This window comes from Pteronotus mesoamericanus, unplaced genomic scaffold, assembly GCF_021234165.1.
Source record: "Pteronotus mesoamericanus isolate MK-2021 breed Mesoamerican mustached bat unplaced genomic scaffold, CSHL_Meso_final contig_192, whole genome shotgun sequence".
NCBI lineage: Eukaryota > Metazoa > Chordata > Mammalia > Chiroptera > Mormoopidae > Pteronotus > Pteronotus mesoamericanus.
In genome coordinates this window covers 2,613,647-2,630,883 of record NW_026555082.1, presented here as the reverse complement: position 1 = coordinate 2,630,883, position 17,237 = coordinate 2,613,647, and the positions used below count along the sequence as shown (strand labels likewise).

The 17,237-nt window shown below is 67.3% G+C and overlaps 1 protein-coding gene across 2 annotated transcripts; it reads left to right on the top strand.

Moving 5' to 3' along the window:
* The first annotated feature begins 75 nt into the window (after nt 1-75).
* Nucleotides 76-2,854, top strand: BAG5 (BAG cochaperone 5). 2 transcript variants are annotated; one of them, XM_054567765.1, is made up of 2 exons: nt 76-124; nt 1,458-2,854. In XM_054567765.1, exon 2 carries the CDS (start codon nt 1,486-1,488, stop codon nt 2,827-2,829), a length of 1,344 nt encoding a protein of 447 aa, XP_054423740.1. In that variant the 5' UTR covers nt 76-124; nt 1,458-1,485; the 3' UTR covers nt 2,830-2,854. The 2 variants fall into 2 exon arrangements, with proteins under 2 accessions (XP_054423740.1, XP_054423741.1); XM_054567766.1 differs by lacking the exon at nt 76-124 and adding an exon at nt 489-612.
* Nucleotides 2,855-17,237: the final 14,383 nt, after the last annotated feature.

Genomic DNA, 17,237 nt, shown 5'->3' with positions numbered 1-17,237 from the left:
GGTCGGGAGCGTTCGGCCCGGGGCGGGGCTGCCGCGCCGGCGACAACGGGAGTCGCGGAGTCACAAGGCGTCGGCGGCGGGACGCGCAAAGGCGCAGGCGCGCGCGATGGCGCAGGTGGCCCAGGTGAGCGCGGCGCGGCGGCGGAACGAGCTTCCTCCTCCGCAGGGCGGTGCGACCCCACCCCAGGCGCGGACCCGAGGACGGCCCCTGCCCCGGCCCTCGCGGGGCTCGGCGCAGCCGGGGCCTCGCGATCGGACGCGGGCGGGGCGGGGCGGGGCGGGGCCTCCAAGCCGGGCCGGCATCCGCTCCCTCCCGCCGGTTCCCCGGCCCGGCCGAGAGCGGCCGCCCCCTCCCCCGCGGGCCATTATGAGGTCAGGCTGGCGGGCGCGTCGGGGGCCTGGGCGACACGCCCGGAGCGGCCGCCGCGGCTAGTAGCTGCCGCCGCCACCGCCGGCCCCTTCACCGGCTGCCCCGTTCAGACCTAGCCGGGAGGGGCGAGAGGGATGCAGCTTGGGGCCCAGGGCCGGTGCCGCACCCCGTGAAGGGCTGGTCTTCCATCTCGCCAGCCACCTCCGGGAAGCCAAGACCAAACCAGCCTAGCTCTCTCCTGGGTAAAGTGCCAGGCGGGGAGTGGGCCGGGGAGGGAGGAAGCGGGCTGCCTGCCCTTCGTGGCCTCCAGAGGCGTGTTCGTGGCGCGGCCGCCCGCGAGGACTGGCTCCCCTCGGTTATCCATCCCCTCCAGTGAGCTGTTTCCTAGGAACCCGGGAGGCCAGTGAGCGCGTTATTCTCGGTTGCCCCATTTTGTGCGGGAGGGGAGGAGAGCGTGATGGGGCCTGGGAGGGACGAGGTCTCCAAAGCCCGCGGTGGGGCCCGTGGCCCAGCCCTGCCGCCCCCCCCGCCCTGCAGGGGAGGCCTGTAAGGCACGGAGAGGAGCTGGAAGCGGCACCGCGGGGGTGTCTGGGAACCACGGGAGTGTTAGCTTCTCTCAGAATTACTCTTTCCGGAAACTCGGACAGAGATAGCTCTTGGCCAGATGGAACCCGAGATAGGACTGTCAGCCTTGAAGGCGGAGGAGCCGCTGGTCCACAAACCGGCCCTGGCGGTGCCAAAAAGTGGCTTCCAATGTCGGACTAAGGTGCTGCGCTGGCTCCAGGCCGAGGTCAGACAGCGTTGGGCCGCGAGTCGGAAGGCAGGCCTGCCCCTGTTAGCGCTGCAGGGACTGGGCGTCCCCGGGCCTGGGGCTTGGGCTCACTGAGGCGTTCGGGTTATTTTCAGGAGTAGAAATTGGTTAGTCCCCGACCCTGTACTTGGGCATGGCTGTTCTCTGGACCCCAGTAACGACCAGCCTTTTTGAATATAGCTTTTCAAAATGAGGGTTTTAGAATCGTTCAATAAATGGTTCCCACTCTGCAGAGGCTTTGGCATGTAATAAGGTGTCGTTCCTGTCCTTTTCCAGTGTTCGTGAACCGGAACCCAACCAGAGAATGGATATGGGAAACCAGCACCCTTCTATCAGCAGGCTCCAGGAGATCCAGAAGGAGGTGAAAGGCATAGAGCAGCACGTCGCTGGCTTCAGCGGCCTGCCGAACGACAAGGCCTACAAGGACCTGGAGCGGACGCTCATGAAACAGCTTTTTGAAATAGACTCAGTGGACACGGAAGGGCGGGGGGACGTCCAGCAGGCCCGGAAGAGGGCGGCCCAGGAGACGGAGCGGCTGCTCAAGGAGCTGGAGCAGACCGCAAACCACCCGCACCGGATCGAAATACAGAACATCTTCCAGGAGGCCCAGGCCCTGGTGGAGGAGAAGATCGTGCCGTTCTACAGCGGCGGCAACTGCGTGGCCGACGAGTTTGAGGAGAGCATCCAGGACATCATCCTGCGGCTGACGCACGTGAAGACCGGCGGGAAGGTCTCCCTGCGGAAAGCGCGGCACCGCACGCTCGCCAGGGTCTGCGCCGTGCAGGAGATCATCGAGGACTGCATGAGGCGGCAGCCGTCCCTGCCGCTCTCCGAGGACGCGCACCCCTCCGTGGCCAAGATTAACGCCGTCATGTGTGACGTGAACAAGGCCAGAGGCACTCTGATCGCGCTGCTCATGGGCGTGAGCAACGACGAGACGTGCCGGCACCTGTCCTGTGTGCTCTCGGGCCTGATGGCGGACCTGGACGCGCTGGACGTGTGCGGGCACACGGAGATCCGAAACTACCGAAGGGAGGTCGTGGAAGACATCAACAAGTTACTGAAGTACTTGGACTTGGAAGAGGAAGCCGACACGACCCATGCATTTGACCTGGGACAGAACCACTCCATCATAAAAATAGAAAAGGTCCTCTCGAGAATGAGGGAGGTGAAAAACGAGCTCCTCCAAGCGCAGAGCCGCCCTGAGCTGTACCTGAGCTCCAAGACGGAGCTGCAGGGCCTCATCGGCCAGCTGGACGAGGTGAGCCTGGAGAGGAACCCGTGCATCCGCGAGGCCCGCAGGAGGGCGGTGATCGCGGTGCAGACCCTCATCACGCACGTGGACCTGAAGGAGGCCCTGGAGAAGAGGAAGTCGTTCGTGGGCGAGGAGCACCCGTCCCACAGAGCCGTCTGGACCATCTTGGGACACCTGTCGGAGATCCTGGGGGAAGTTTTGTCGTTTGACGGGAACCGAACCGATAAGAACTACATCCGGCTGGAGGAGCTGCTCACCAAGCAGCTGCTGGCCCTGGACGCCGTGGACCCACAGGGCGAGGAGAAGTGCAAGGCGGCCCGGAAGCAGGCCGTGAAGCTGGCCCAGAGCATCCTCAGCTACCTCGACCTGAAGTCCGACCAGTGGGAGTACTGACCGGCCCGGGGCCGGGGGGCCGGGGCGCCGGGGCGCCGGGGCCCGGGCTGCGCTCCGGTTCTGCGCTTCACGCACACGCGGGTGTGTTCATGGAGAGCTTTCGGTTCGTTGAGCCTACGTGTGATTTATACGTGCATATTTCAGTCTCAGTATTTATGATTTAAGCAAATTATATTCAGTATCTGCTGCTTTTGGTGTTGCAGAACAAATATCATTACAGCACACTGATTTTTTTTTCATTAGGATTATCTGTATGTTGTGTTTTTTTTTTTTAAATCAGAAAATGGAATATGGGCAACTTTTGTAATTTTTAACTGGGTTGTGCAAAGAGCATAACAATGCGTATTTCAGCATCTAAAAATAGCCCTAGCCTTGCATAACGCCGGAACAGTTGTGTACAGGAGATGTTTTTGGTTAAAGAGAAGTAAGGTCCAAACACGAAAGCCGTACAGTATGTTTTCTTATGCTAAATAAAGCGGAAGGATGTTGTCCATTTTTAAAGCCAGGTGGGTCCTGCCCAATTTACTTGGGTGGGTTTTTTCTTTTTTTGGATGGTCTGTTTTTTCATAAACTTTTGTTTGAAAACCAGTGTGTTTCCCCCATGCGCTGCATTGAGGGGAGAGTGTTATTTGTGTGTGTGACATGGAAAATGATGAATCGTTCAGAGCAAAGAGACCTTTGAGACCGCACTGCAAAGGGATGAAACGCCTGCTGATACTTCCACGTTCCTTTTCTTTATCATTAACTTAGTTTTCCTGAGTGAGACAGGAGGATGGGAGCATTTCAATGAAGTTGATGGACCTTTAAAAAAAAGGGGGACCACCCATTCGTGGGGTAGGACAAGGAGAACTGGCGATGAGTGGCTAGTGTCCGGCGTCGGTGGTGTGTGATGGTCGCCTCTGTCGTTCACGCTGCGCGTGGACAGGCTCGGTGAACGTGGCCGGTGCGGCTGGGGCGGGCACCGTCTGCGGGCGCAGGACCGGGCCTCCGCGGCTCGGCTGCGGCATCCTCAGCATCGCCTCCAGGCACCGGCTGTGCTCCCAGCTCGCGTGACGCGCCGTGCATTCTTCCAGGGCCGGAAAGAGCCAGGGCATCCTGTCGGTGCGGGAAGTCCTGTTTCTTCTGCTCACAGGGCACGTGTTTCTGTGAGTTCTTCCCGAGGGCCGTGGGTTGCCCGTTAGTGAACCAAACACATTTCCCCAAGTCCTGAAGTGCCTTGATGAGGTGTTGCTCGTGGGGTGACAGCTGACAGGCTACCCTTTCTGCGGTCGCCTGTCACCTTCCAGAGGCAGTAATTCGGTAGCTTTATGTGAACAGCGGAGAACAGGCAGGTGAAGGAACAGCCCTGTGTATCTAAAATCTGATGACGGCGTATCCCTAGGCAAGTTTCAGGTCGTCCCAGCGTCGCCCGGCCCTTCGAGCCCCACTGGGGCGTTCCTCTGGGCGCGTGGACTCACTGGGCTGGGGATCAGGACTGTTGGGGTCCCAGGGCAGCAAGCCCTGGGCGCCTGCTAACGGGCGGCTCGTCGGCCCACGTCGCCGTGCGGTTGCTGCTCTGGGTCGGAGCAGGCGCCTTGGAGCTGCACAGCCAGGGCTCCACTGAGGCGCCCGCGTCCGCTGTGCGTCCCCTTCGGACCTGGAGGTGCCTGTCCCTGACCCTGGGCCCCTGTTGTTCCCCACCAACAGCCCTGCCCACCCCTCACACCACATGCTTTCTGCAGGTCGCGTCGAGCTGGCTCCCACCAAGCTCTGAGCGTGCGCCGTTAGATGCCAGACTCAGCCGCTGTCCCGTGGGACTGCTCGTGCGGGTCACCAGAACAATCGGACCAGCCGTGAGTGGTTGAGGTGCGGGGTTCCCCGTGTTCAGCCTGCCACAGCCCCGTGTACCGTGCTGCCCCCCAGTTCCTTGCTTGCTCTACCCCCGTGAGGGGCCCTTGGGACGCTGGGCTCCATGTTCCCGTTAGCTCGGGCCGCTGCATGTAGCCTGTCACTTGGGCTCGTCACGTGTGGTACTTTTATGATCTGACGTGAGAATCTGTAATAGAAGTAAAACCTGCCCCCCAAAACTGTGTGGCCTGCCCGGAACAGTGTGATCCATGTTCACACAAAAGCGGCCGGGACCCGCACACTCTGCCTGCCTCCTTCGGTCCGGAGACGACAGTCCGCTGGTTCCGGCCGCGCAAATAAACACAAGCGACGTGTCAGCCAAGGACAGTTCGATGCTTTGTTTTCCTCAAATCCCGGGGCATATATGTTTGATGTAACTTGGCATGTTTAAGAAGCTTAACTGGTTTTCTCATTCCTTTCCCAGTTTTCATCAGGTTTTTGAGGCTCTAAGCTTATCTGGTACATACAGTGTTTTCAAGCAAAGCTTTTCAGCTTTTAACTTGTCTGGTACTTTTAATAACTGAAGACATATCTGCCATCGAATTAGGTGCGTGCTACAGGCACGTCATTCCAGCGTGTTGGCTCCTGTCCCTTCTCGACCCTGTGGCTATTGTGATAGTGTGTCTTAACTAGGATTATTCTGAGATACACATGTTAGCATAGCCTTAATTACTCAGTGAAATAAAAGGACCCTTCAGCTCACCCTCGCAGTGGAGAAGGGGCGTGAGTGGCTCCGCGCGTCTCCTGCCACGGAGACGGCAAAACCACGCCGGGCTCTCCTTCCAGGCGAACCGCCGTTCACGAGCGCCTGTTGTGTCCTCCCTGCTGAGCTAGCGGTGGGGAAACTGCCATCCACCCATCGCCTGAAGAAACCACAGCCAGGCGGAGGCGGCCGGGGCTCACGCCTGAGCGTCAGGACGCAGGGCAGTGCCGAGCGCCTTGCAGCGGGACGGGTGGGCACCACAGGCCAGGGAGGGTCTTGGCCCCCAAGGCCAGCCAGGAGCGCCTGGCCTCGGGGTCCATGCAAGCGTCTGCCGGGGCCCGTGTGGCACGCGCAGCTCAAGCCTGGGCCCTGCTGCTTCCGGACTGGGGTCCGCCCGGCCCTCCTGCCCGCCGACGCGGAGCCCTTTGCACCGGAGGCCACGGGCAGGACTCGTGGAGTTGATGTGGCCTGAGCCCCAGGCGGCAGGACACCTTTTCATGGGAACAGACGCTGCCACGTGCCAGCCCCTCCCACTGTCCCGTCTTTCTTGACTTACAACTGGGAGATGGGGCCTCCGGCTGGTCCCCAAAGCAAAGGTGCTTTCGCCCCTCGGCAGCCGGCCCTGGCCCCTGGCCCCCTCCCGTCTGACAGACAGGAACCGCCTCCCTCCAACTCATCCTCATCTGTGGTCACAGTTAACGCATAGAAGAACCCCTCGGCTCCTGAGCCCCTTCCTGCTGCTGGGGTCCTCACGTCCTCACGCTGCCGGGGCTTGGAGGTCCGCCACGTCCCAGGAGCCTGGGACAGCCGGGCACCTGGCTGCTGGCCTCTCCCGGAGGCTCTGGCAGGCCCTGGGCCCCTGCGTCCATGTGCCTCAGTTCCTCTGGGAAGCCCTGGTTTCGTCTTCCCGCGCTTACCCCTGACCCGGCCACTGAAAGGAAGGCAGGTGTCCTAGGACCAACACGGCCCCGTGATGAGGGCCATGTGGTCTGGGGGAGGGTGTCCAGCTGAGCGGGCTGGGGAGGGCCAGGGCGGGGAGGGTGCCATGGGGCCGTGCTGGTTGTGGGAGAGCCAAGGGCAAGGGAGGACGGCCCGCTGGGCCAGAGGCCCCCAGAACGGGGCCAGGCTCCAGTAGCTCTATGGACTGAGCGCTCCTGGGGGAGCCCCTGCCCCCCCAGGCGCAACCCAGGGCAGCCCCACCAAGCCTGGCCTGGTGACGCCCTGGCTGTCCCTCCAGGTGCAAGGCCTGCACCCTGGTGGCTCCGGAGTACCCCAGGGGGTCCCTCCAGGTGAGACCCCGAGAGGGATATCTGAGCCTCACCCTCTTGGGGGGGCCTGCCAAGCCAGGGAGGAGAGCAGAGGGGTGGACCCTCGGCACAGCCAGCCAGCACTGAGCACCTTCTTGACCTTGAAGTGCCCGGGCCGGTAGCGCCCGCCCGCCTGTAGGGTTCCTGAACCGCCGCCAGGCGGCGCCCGCGGCCCGGCTTCGCGGAGCCCCGGCGCGGAGGGCGCGGCAGGGAGCCGGCGGACGGCCTGCGCGCAGCTGTCGCGCCTGGGCTCCTGCTGGGCGCACCTGCCTCGCGAGGGTGGCCGGGTGGCCGCGGCCCGGCTGGGCCTCCTGCCCGCGAGCGGCGCGTGCGGCGCGTGCGGCTCGTGCGGCTCTTGCCGGGCCCATACGGCCGCGCCCACAGACCACAATCTGCAGTCCCCGTGAAACCCCGCGTGGTCACGGCTTCTGAGCCTCCCGGCGTTGGGCGTCCCGCGGGCCCGTCCCAGGCCCTGGCCAGCTCGCCCACATGGTGACAGGCGAAGGCGGGGGCGGGGCCTGTGCGCTCCATGCGCCTCGCCTCCAGCCTGGTTCCCCTCCTGGGTCCTTCGCCCCCAACCTTCACGCCCACACCGAATGCCACGCCACTGCCAATGCCACGGCCTGCCCGGAGTGCGCCTCGCATGCGGTGACTCCTCGGCCTTGGGCAGGCCCTCCACCCAGACCATCCTCTGCCCTGCACCCATGGCGGTGCTGTAGTTTGGGATCTGGGGCAGGAGGGCACAGCAAATGGAGGGAAGCTGGAGAGAAGGCTGCTCCTGGCAGCCTGGACCCTCGGCCTCGGGACCACGGCTGCGGGCAGTGGGCGGGAGGCCCTGCTGCCCCAGGGCCCGACCCCAGGGCGCGGGAGCCCCGTCAGGCCCTGTCCTCCCCTGGGCCCCAGTCTCCCTCCACGAGGCCGCCCAGGGCCCGCCCCAGGCCGAGGGTCCCCACACTGCACTGCGGGGCCGACCCCACCAGGACGGCTAAGGTGACGGCACCCCTGACATGGGAGGCGGGCGGGGGCGGGGCGGCTCCCCTGGGCCCAGCCCGAGGGCCCGGGGCGTGGCCGGGTGGGGGGCTAACCCCTGGTCTCCAGCAGCTCCCCCCGACCCGTGCCTGGACCCCGCCCTTTGACACCAGTCGAGGGCAGCAGTGGACGAGGCCGTGGCTGCCGCCCCCCAGCGCGTCTCTGGGCCGCTGCCTGTGAGGGGGCAGTGACACCCGCTTTGTCACCAAGGTGAGGTGATGGCGTGCACGTGGAGCCCGGGGGCCGGGGCGGTGTGCGGGGAGAAGGCATCGCCCCCGCACGCATCCCCTTTCGGCCCGCTTGGCCCCTGAACCCTAGGCTGACAGAGCGCCCTCCCATTCTGCTCCCGGCTGCCGTGCATGAGGCGGCCAGGCAGCCCCGGTCAAGGCCCGGGAGGCCTGGCGCCAGGCTGCACCCCGCCCCCACCGCCTCCTCCCTGCCTGGGGGCCGCCAGGAAGCCCCCAGGGGCTTGGGATGTAGTGGCTCCCCTGGCTTCACCGGCACCTTATATGGTGTGTGCGTGCATGGGAACATGTGTCCTGTGTGCATGTGAGGGCACGTGTGGTGTGCACGTGTGTGTGCATGTGCGTGCATGCCAGTGTGTGCACACATGTCCTGTGTTGTGTGTGCATGTGCATCTAAGTGCACACACGGGGGAGGAGACGGTGTGAGATGCACACACCCTGGGAGCTGGGGGTGGAGAAGGGGCCGGGGCCGGGCGGGGCCTGGGAGCAGCCTCCGCTGGGCCGGGGCCGGGGCTGGGGCCGGGGCCGGGCGGGGCTGGGCAGGACGCCTGGCATCTGCTCCGGCTGGGAGCCGGCCCGAAGAAGCCTGCAGGGCCACGCTGGCGGGCCATGGCAACGCAGCACAAAGCTCTGGCCTACTTACCCACCCGCCGCCCCGCCCTGAGCCCCGGCTCCCTGCGTGGGCGGGGAGCAGGGCCTCCGGCCTCCTGGGGGGCTGCGGGCCGGCCTTTGGCGCCCAGTGCCCTGGAGGCTGGGGCCTCCCCTGGTTCCCCCAACCGTGGGCGCTGGCCCAGGCCTGGGGGAGTTTCCTCGTTCTCGAAGAGGACGCAGAAATGTCTGGCACCCAGCGCGGGGGGGACACAGCGACCATTTCCAGCCCTGGACGTCTTGAGGCTCTCTGTGCTGCTTGGGCAGCTGCAAGCCTCAGAGGTCCCTGTGACCCGGGCCAAAGGCCTCAGACCAAGACCCCCAGCTCAGGCCAGCATCTGCCAGGAGCGGGTGTCCAGGGTCACTGAGGACAGAGCCCGAGCCGCCTGCACAGCCCCTCATGAAACAGGGCCCATGGCAGGGCGTGTCCTTCACAAATGACACCTTCTCGCCTCTGCCATCAGCCTGGCCGGGGCGGGGAGGACCGTAGCTCTTTGGAGGAGGCCTCGTGGGCCCGACACAGGCCTGCCGACAGCACCGGCTCACTGTGCCTGCCCCTGGGACCCCGCCTGACCTTCTGGCCGGTCCTCCGCTCACCGCTGCCTCCTGCAGGAAGCCCGCCTGGCCCAGAGCCCTGGGGAAGGAGACACGTGTCCGCAGAGCCTAGGGAGGCTGAGCAAGCCACCAGAGGGGGCAGGGGGCACTCGTGGGCCAGCCCCAGGGTCTCTGGGGAACCTGCGACATCTGTGTGGCCCTGCTGCCATCAGCCCCCTGGGCTGCCCAACTGGCCGGGTCTCACGCAGGGTCACCTCCGGGTTGGGGGCGGCCCCCCGAGGCGGGCGGGCTGCGGGCCAGCAAGGCTGTGAGGACGCTTTGTGGAGCACCCGGGCTCTGGGGACAGGAAGCCCTTGGCCCCACGGGTGGATGTCACCCGATCCCACGCTTCGATAACCAAATGTTTTCCTGACAGCTCCTGGGGAGCCAGCCAGGCTGCCGTGCAGGCTCAGGCCTGGGCTCCTGCAGGCCGCCGGCTCCCCACCGCGGCGGCGGCGGATGCCTGAGGGCGCCTCCGCGGAAGGCCCCGCCCTTCCCCAGCCCGAAGCCCGCGGGCCGCTGTGACCCCCACCCCGCATCTGTCCCCGTCCCACTCCGGACTGCAGCGCCCGCCCATCGCCCGTCTGTTCACTCCTTCACTGCCGGACACTCTCCTGCCTCCCCAGGGCCATCTGTGCGACGAGCGAAGGAGCTTAGGTGAACAAAGGGCCGACCTCAGAGCAGCAGCGCCCCTGAGCGGGGACCGGGGCTGACTCGGGTGCCTGCGTGCGGACCCGTGTGTGTGCCCCAGGCACCAGCCGCAGCGACCCGCCCCTCCCCCACCTCATCCCCCCCCCCTAATTTATGCCATGAGGGGGTGGCCACATGCAGGCCCCCTGCGTGGCAGCGGCTCGGTCCCCAGGCGGATTCCCAACGGTTGGCGGCCTTTGGGAAGAAAAGGCCCTTCTCTGGCGGGCGGCGAGGCCGCCCTGCGCTGCCCGGCGCACAAAGGCCTGGCCCGGCCCCGCCCCGCCCGCCAGCAGCTGCCTCTTTGTCCGCGCTCGCGGCCCGGGAGCAACCCCGGCCCCTCCTCCCCAGGAGCTGGGGTGGGGGAGGGGCGGAGCAGCCCCCTCCCGGGCTTTGCTGCTGCCAAGTGTCGTACCTGCTGCGGGGCAGGCCCACCGCACCCCAGGCTCTGCTGGGCCCAGAGCCCCTGTGGGGGGCCCGCCCAGGGTGGGCGAGTGTGTCGCGCTGTCTGGGTCCCCAGGGTAGGCAGGCACGTTTCCAGGGTGGGGGCTACAGGACAGGGAAGGGGAGCCTGAGGTGTCAGGGGCGATGTTCCTTGGCCTCAGGTGCTGAAACTAGTGTCTGCCTGGACCCCATGACCAGCGGTGTGTGCATTTGTGCGCCGTCTGCGGGCCTGCCCGTGGGGCGGGGGTGGGGCTGGCAGGCCTTGGCCAAGGCCGCTGCCCGTGAGGTGGGCAGCGAACCCGCCTTGTCGTGGGGTGGAGAGCTCAGGGAGGCGGCCCAGCCCTTCTCCCGGCACAAGCCCAGCTGCGGGGCTCCCGCAGGTGTCCGCGCAGGCGTTGGGGGCCTGAGGCTCCGAGAGGACAGGTCCTTTGCCGAAAGGCCCGGGCCCCGCGGCAAGGCTGAGAAAGGCGCGCTCCCCTGCTCTCCTGACTGTCCCCGCCCTGAGCACAGGGAAGCCGCACCTGCCTCGAGGCTGCGGGGCCCACCCTGGTGGGGGCAGCCCAGCGGGGTCAGGGCCCCCAGAGCCGGGCGCCCCTGGCCGGGGGTGGAGAGCCAGAGGGTCAGCGGGTCCGGTGGGCTGCGGTTTCCCTGCAGGGCTGATGGAGCACCTGCTGGGCCCGCCCAGGACAGGGGCGATTTGGACACGTTCCTGGCTGAGAAGAACATGGGGCGTAGCTGGGGCCTGGGCGCCACGGCGAGGTCAGAGACGGGGCCAGGCGGGGTGGGGTGTCGGTCTCTCAGGGCTGTGGGGGAACGCGGGGTTTCTGAGGCCGCAGTGGAGGAGGCCTGGGCCGGGCGGGAGGCCCTGCAAGGGGCAGGGAGGGCAAGGCCTGGGGAGGGCCCCGGGGGCGGGAACGCCAGCCGCGAGCTCTCACCCGCCAGTGGCCTCCTCAGTCTGCCCGCAGAGCGGGGAAGTGGGGCCCAGGGGTCCCAGACAGACAGAGGCCAGGCCGCACCCGGACGGGGACTGCGGGGCGGGGCTGCGGGCAGAGCCCGGGCTGGGGGCAGCGAAGGGCTCGGGCCCCGCCCAGCCGCCCAGCCCTGCCCCGGCCCCGGGGCGCCCCAGGCTTCAGCCAGAGTAGGGGGCGCTGGACGCCAGGAGAGCCGGCGGGGAGGACAGGGCCCCTCCGGCCGCGGGGCGTGCAGGGCGGGCGCGGGGAACAGGCTGCGCGCCCCCGAGGCCGGGCGGCCCGAGCACCTCCGTGTCCCGGGACGGGGGCGGCGCGGCTGGGGGATGGGCGGCCCGGCCCGTCGTGTCCTCCCTCGGAGACATGTCTCCTTCCGGCTGCTGGGCGCCAGGAACGGCCATTGTGCCGGCAGCCTAGCAACAAGCCTGGGTCGCCGCAGTCGGCCGCCCCCCACGCGGCCCCCCGGGCGGGACCCGGGCCCCCGCCGCCGCATCTCCCGGTGCATGTCGGGCCTGGGTCGCGCCCCACACTCCCGGCCCACCCCCTGGCCCCGGCGCCCGCCTCCACTCGCTGTCTGGGCACAGAGAAGGACAGCGACGGGGGGCAGCCTGGAGCCTGCGGGGCCGGGAGGGGCCGCGAAGTTACCCAGCGGCGGACGGGGCTGGAGCTGGAGGCACTGGGCCGCGACAGCCTGCGGGTGGCAGCAGGGCGGGGCCACGGCAACGGCTGTCCGACTGTTTTGCAAAGAGGAGACAGGGAGGCTCTCCCAGGAGAGGGGCCCCTCGCAGAACTGGGGGCGCCCTGGTGGCTGTCCACAACTGAGGCGTACACCCCGAGTCTGTGGCCACCGGCCCTCTGCCATTGCTCCTGCGGGTGCAGCCCCGGCCGGCTGGCTGCTGCCCGGCGGCAGCGGAGGACAGGCCGCCCGCCCCCGAGAACTGCTGCCGGCCGTCCGGTGGCTGGAGAACCAGACACACTCGGCCAATCCCGGGCCCTGGGGCGGGGGCGGGAGGCTGGAGAGGTGACCCGGGGCCGTTCTGACTGCTCCCCGGAGCCTGGGAGACGGATACACGGATATACGGTTGAAGCCGCCTGGGGCATTTTGCCTTTAAACAGACCAACAGCTTTCCTCCTGTAAAAGGTCACAGAAGGGGATGGAATCGGAATCGCGGTCCCAGGGCCCAGGAGTGCCAGGTCCCGCCTCTGCCCTGTCTCACGGGGCCCTGAGCAACCCCACGCACGTCCCCTCGTCGTGTGTTCTCAAAGGAAACGTTCAGTTTGCTCCATTCTTTGCCACCTGGGCCCCGGGCGCCTGCGAGGCGGAGCCCCGGGGAGACACAGCGACCCCGCGGGAGGGGGGCCCAGGGGCCTCCCGCCAACACCCGACTGAGCTGAGGTAGGATTACATTTTAATAGGCAACAGCACAGCCTCGAAAACAGCCAGGCAGCTGGTGCTGGAAGCTTCCGGAGTTGTGCCTGAGCCTCTTAGGTTCATACAGGTGTGGTTTGTTACAAGAAATCAAAGGAAGGAAAGAAACTTTCTGGAGACGCAGGTCCCCCTGGCAGCGCCCAGGGGCCGCCTCGCCCCCGGACTCGGGGCGGCAGGTCTGGGGCGCGCTGGGAACCTGCATTTCACTGAGCAGCCGGCGATGCGTTCGCAGGGCCTGCCTGGCATGAACATGCCTGCGGCGAAGGCTTAGGAACGGGCGGGTCTGTCACCTGGGACGGATCCACCTTCTGGGTTCGTGAAGATTAAAGAGCCCCGAACAGTGCCCGGGGCACGCGTGGGGGAGCTCAGGCCGCTGGGCAGGAGGCAGTCACAGTACCGTCACAAGGACGGCTTTGGGGCCCTAATGCACCACTTGGTGGCAGCGTACCCAGGTAATAGCTTCATGTGGGCTGCAGGGACCTGTGACATCACCCCTCAGGCCACCGGGGGCAGGAGGAGGGTGAGACATTGGCAAAAGCAGTGGGAATTGAGGCGGGACACTGCCAACGGGCGGCAGATGGCTCTGAGCCTCCTAGCGGCAGGAGGGACAGAGTCTGGCTGACCCGGCGCGTCTCCGCTTCTCCCTTTGGGGATCCGCCTAAAACGCGCCTTCTGATCAGGTCTGGCTCCCAAGCAGCCCCCTGGAGAGGGGGGCCCTGCTGCCCGGGGACCCCATCGAGTGTGGCCCGCGTCCCTGGGAGGGCGGCCGGCAGGTGAGCTGTCCTCTAGCCGTGGCGCCAAGAGCCCTGTGCAGGACTGGCGCCAGCGGCCCTGGCCGGGGTCGCCTCTGGGGGCTGCGAGGGCTGCCAGCGGAGGCCAGGGGGCCAGACAGAGGGAGGACACGCCTGCCTCCCAGGAGGGAGTCAGCCTGGCAGTGGGGGGTTGGGGGGTGCCCCAGCACAGTGATGTTGCTATGGAGACGGGAAATGGGGGAGTGCCCGGCCTCGGATCCTGTCAAAAGGCCACCCAGCACCTCCTGTTCCCAGAGCACGTGTTGGGGCTCCCACAGTGAGGGGCCTGGCTCCACATCGTGCCCCAGGACACAGTGGTCTCTCTCTGTCCATCCCTGGGGCTCCTGGACCCAAGGTCCCGTTGGCTGTGTGGGGCGGGCTGGGAGGAGGGCCCCAGGCTGAGGACGGGGACCCAGAGGGCTCCCCTGTGCCGAGCGCGGGGGCTGGCGCAGGAGGTTTTGTGTGTGTGGCGGGGGCAGGGCTGCACCCCCCGTGGAGTCGGTGGGGAAGGTGAGGGTGGCTGGACAGTGAGGCTTCAGGTTTGGAGGGGTGGGAGGTCCTCGAAGGGGTGGGCTGGCCCACCTGTGCCACCGCCTTGACCCGCCGTCGAAGGAAGGAGCACCCAGGAGGAACTGAGAGGAAGGGACCTGGGTGGAGGCGTTGGGCCCGAGGGACATAGGAGGTCAAGGGCAAGGTCGGCGGGTTGGCAGGAGGGCGACGGAGGGGAGCACCCCCGCCCGGCTGAGCCAGGCCAGCGAGCCTTGCCCGTGGGGGGCACGGCAGCGGCCAGCACCCCGCCGGGCCTGTGCGTGGGGGCTGGCGGGTCCCGGCTGCGGGCGGGGCAGCTGCCAGCCGGGCAGGGAGCACAAAGGAAACGGGGGGGGACGGAAGGACAGCCATTCACACACCCCCCTCCCCGTCCCCACCCTCTAAAGCTGTGTCCACTCCTGGCCTGCCCCTCTTCAAAGGGACAGGGGCCGGGAGAAAGCCGATTGTCCTCAAAGGCTGGAGGCTGTGACCGGCGCTCTGCTAGAGTGACCCAGTTCCGAGCTATTCTTGGCCTGGTGGGAGCTGAGTAATTCCCCCCGGCGATGCCGCCCTCCGCAGGCTGCCTGACTTTGAAGTGCCCTCCGCTGGGGCGCAGAGATGCAGCCGGGGGGATGGCCGGGCTGGCAAGGCCCCGCGGTCCCTGCCTGCCCGCGGAGGACCCCGTGCGCCTCACCCACCGGGGCAGAGAAGGGTCGCCGCACCCACCCCGTGCCTGTGGCCACATGGCCCCTCCCTAAGCCTCAGGGTCTCTCTAGCCCGACGTGAGGTTAGGCCACCTGAGCAAAGGCTTGAAAAATGGCCCCACGACAGGGCTCGCCCTTGACATGTGAATGGAGGACACGAGAGGGTGTGCCCACCGTCTGTCCGGAAGGGGACCCTCCATCTGCTCTGTCCCCACTCGTGAACGGGCCTGGCTGAGGAGGGCCGAGAGCCGCCAAGCCACGGCTCCGACGGCCACTGCAGGCCTCGCAGTTGTGGTTGGGGGCGGGTGGGGTGTCCTTGTGACTCGGCACGTCTGCGGGGACAGCTCACGGATGCAGCTGCCCCGGAAGCTGTGAGGTCGGCGGCCGCGCCCCGGCCGCGCCCTGCCGAGGGCAACCCACCGAACACAGTGACAGCCGACCTGCACGTGCCACAAAGGGCTGAAGCCCAGCCTCCTCTCCCTGGCAAACTATGCACACACCCCCGAAGCAAGAGGCTATTCAAGTGCCTCAAAGCACAAAGATACTGTCATATGGACCCAGAAGTGGCCCCCAAATTCTGGCCTTGGCTCCTGCCGTGGACGGGGGCTTCCTGAGGCGGCGGGGGCAGCTCTGGCCCCACAGACGATCGGAGACAGCCTGTGAGCGCACCCGTGGGTGACGCGGTGCTGCGTGTCACCCCCACCCCCCCCCGCCCCGAGGACGAGGCTGTGACCGGGCAGACCCAGAGCCCGGGCCCTCCCGTGCTCACACGCTCCCCGCCCCATCACCCTCCTCCTGTGACTGAGGGACCCCCGCCTGGATCCCTCCCGGCACGGGGCCCAGCCCCTCCTGGCTTTGCTCCCCCCACCCTGCACTTGCCCCCGACTGTGCCTGGTCCCCCAGGGCCCCTCAGGCCAGACTTCCCTGGCCCGCTGGACCCTCGGCGCCAGGAGGGCCCGGCCCTCGAGGATGCTCAGCCTCCTGGGAAGACTTGTCCTCTCAGAGCCCCTCCGCGCCCCTGGAACCAGCCACCCTGCCCCAGGCCTCTTCCCACTTTTGCAGACCGAACGCCCAGCCTAGGGGACGGGGGAGGGACGGGGGCCTCAGGCCTCCCCCGGGTGCTGCGTGGAGCCCTGAGGGTGAGGAAAACCAGCCCCCAGCAGGGAGCCCTAGGGGAGACGGGCACGCCCTGGCCGGCAGCGAGCCCACCAGCCCCCGGGCAGAGGGGGGCGCTGGTCCAGTGGCCAGCCTGTGCCTAGTGGCCTTGCAGACAGGACAGGCGGGCGCTCCTTCCCCAGGCTGGCCGCCCACCCCCGTGCGGGAAGGCCTCCTGCGGGCCCTCCACCAACTTCCAGCAGCCCCTCTGGACCCTGCGCAGCGTCACCTCTTCTGACCCTTCCTGCAGGACAGCGGAGCTCTGCCCCCGCCCCCAGGCCTGGGTCGCGCCCCAGGGGAACACGCAGGGCAGGGGACTGTGATCTGGGAGGTCAGGGGGCGGGGGGCCTGGAGCCCAGTGTGTCGCGTCCTATCTCCTCTGAGCCTCAGCTTCCTCTTCTGTGCAGGGGCTGGGGTGGGCAGGAGGGGCCCTCGCCCCACAAGCTGGAGGCAGGAGGTAGATCGCCTGGAGAGCAGGCAGGCGGGCAGCACGGGGCGGAGGGCACTGGTGGGCCCAGGACTGGCCAGGCCAGGGCGGGGCTTCCTGGGGAGGCGGGGGCTGGCGCCCTCCTGGCAGGCGAGCTCCAAGCCTGGCCTGGGGTGGGGTCCCGCCTGCGGCCATGGAGCTGGTCTCTGCGGGCCGCAAAGGGCGGGAGCTGGACGTGCTGTCAGCTGCTCAGCAGGGTGGGGCAGTGGGGATTTCCAAGGAAAAACTGAGGCCCCCGAGTGTCTGCGGGGGCAGGGGAGTTGCCAGCTGAGTCCTTGCCCTGTGACCGGCCCCATGCGGCTGACTCGGTCACTGGTGTGATGCTCGCTCACTGGCCCTCTGGACATCAGGCTGTCCACCTGCAGAACTGGGGAGTGGCTGGGCCCAGCTCCGCTGCCTGCAGGGGCTCCTAGGATGGAGGGACCCGTACGGGCAGACGGTGGCTGAGCAGGGCGCCCCTGCCCAGGGGTGGGTGGCGGGAGGCGCGGAAAGGCTGTTTGAGAAGCGCCCTGAAGGAGGCACAGGACGCCGCTCGTGAGCTCTGCAGACCCTGGAGAGGCCGCCAGCAGCAGATACCCCGCAGGCCTTGCCCTAAGGCCCGGGGGAGGCCTGAGGCCCCCGTCCCTCCCGTCCCCTAGGCTGGGCGTTCTGTCTGCAAAAGTGGGAAGAGGCCTGGGGCAGGGTGGCTGGTTCCAGGGGCGCGGAGGGATTCTGAGAGGACAAGTCTCCCCAGGAGGCTGCACAGGAGGGGAGCAGGAGAGCTCCCAGCCTCAGGGACACTGGCACAAGGAGACCGGTTCTC

Excerpts from the sequence above, each read along its gene's own strand:
- BAG5 (XM_054567765.1), top strand. The coding sequence starts at position 1,486 with ATGGATATGGGAAACCAGCACCCTTCTATCAGCAGGCTCCAGGAGATC.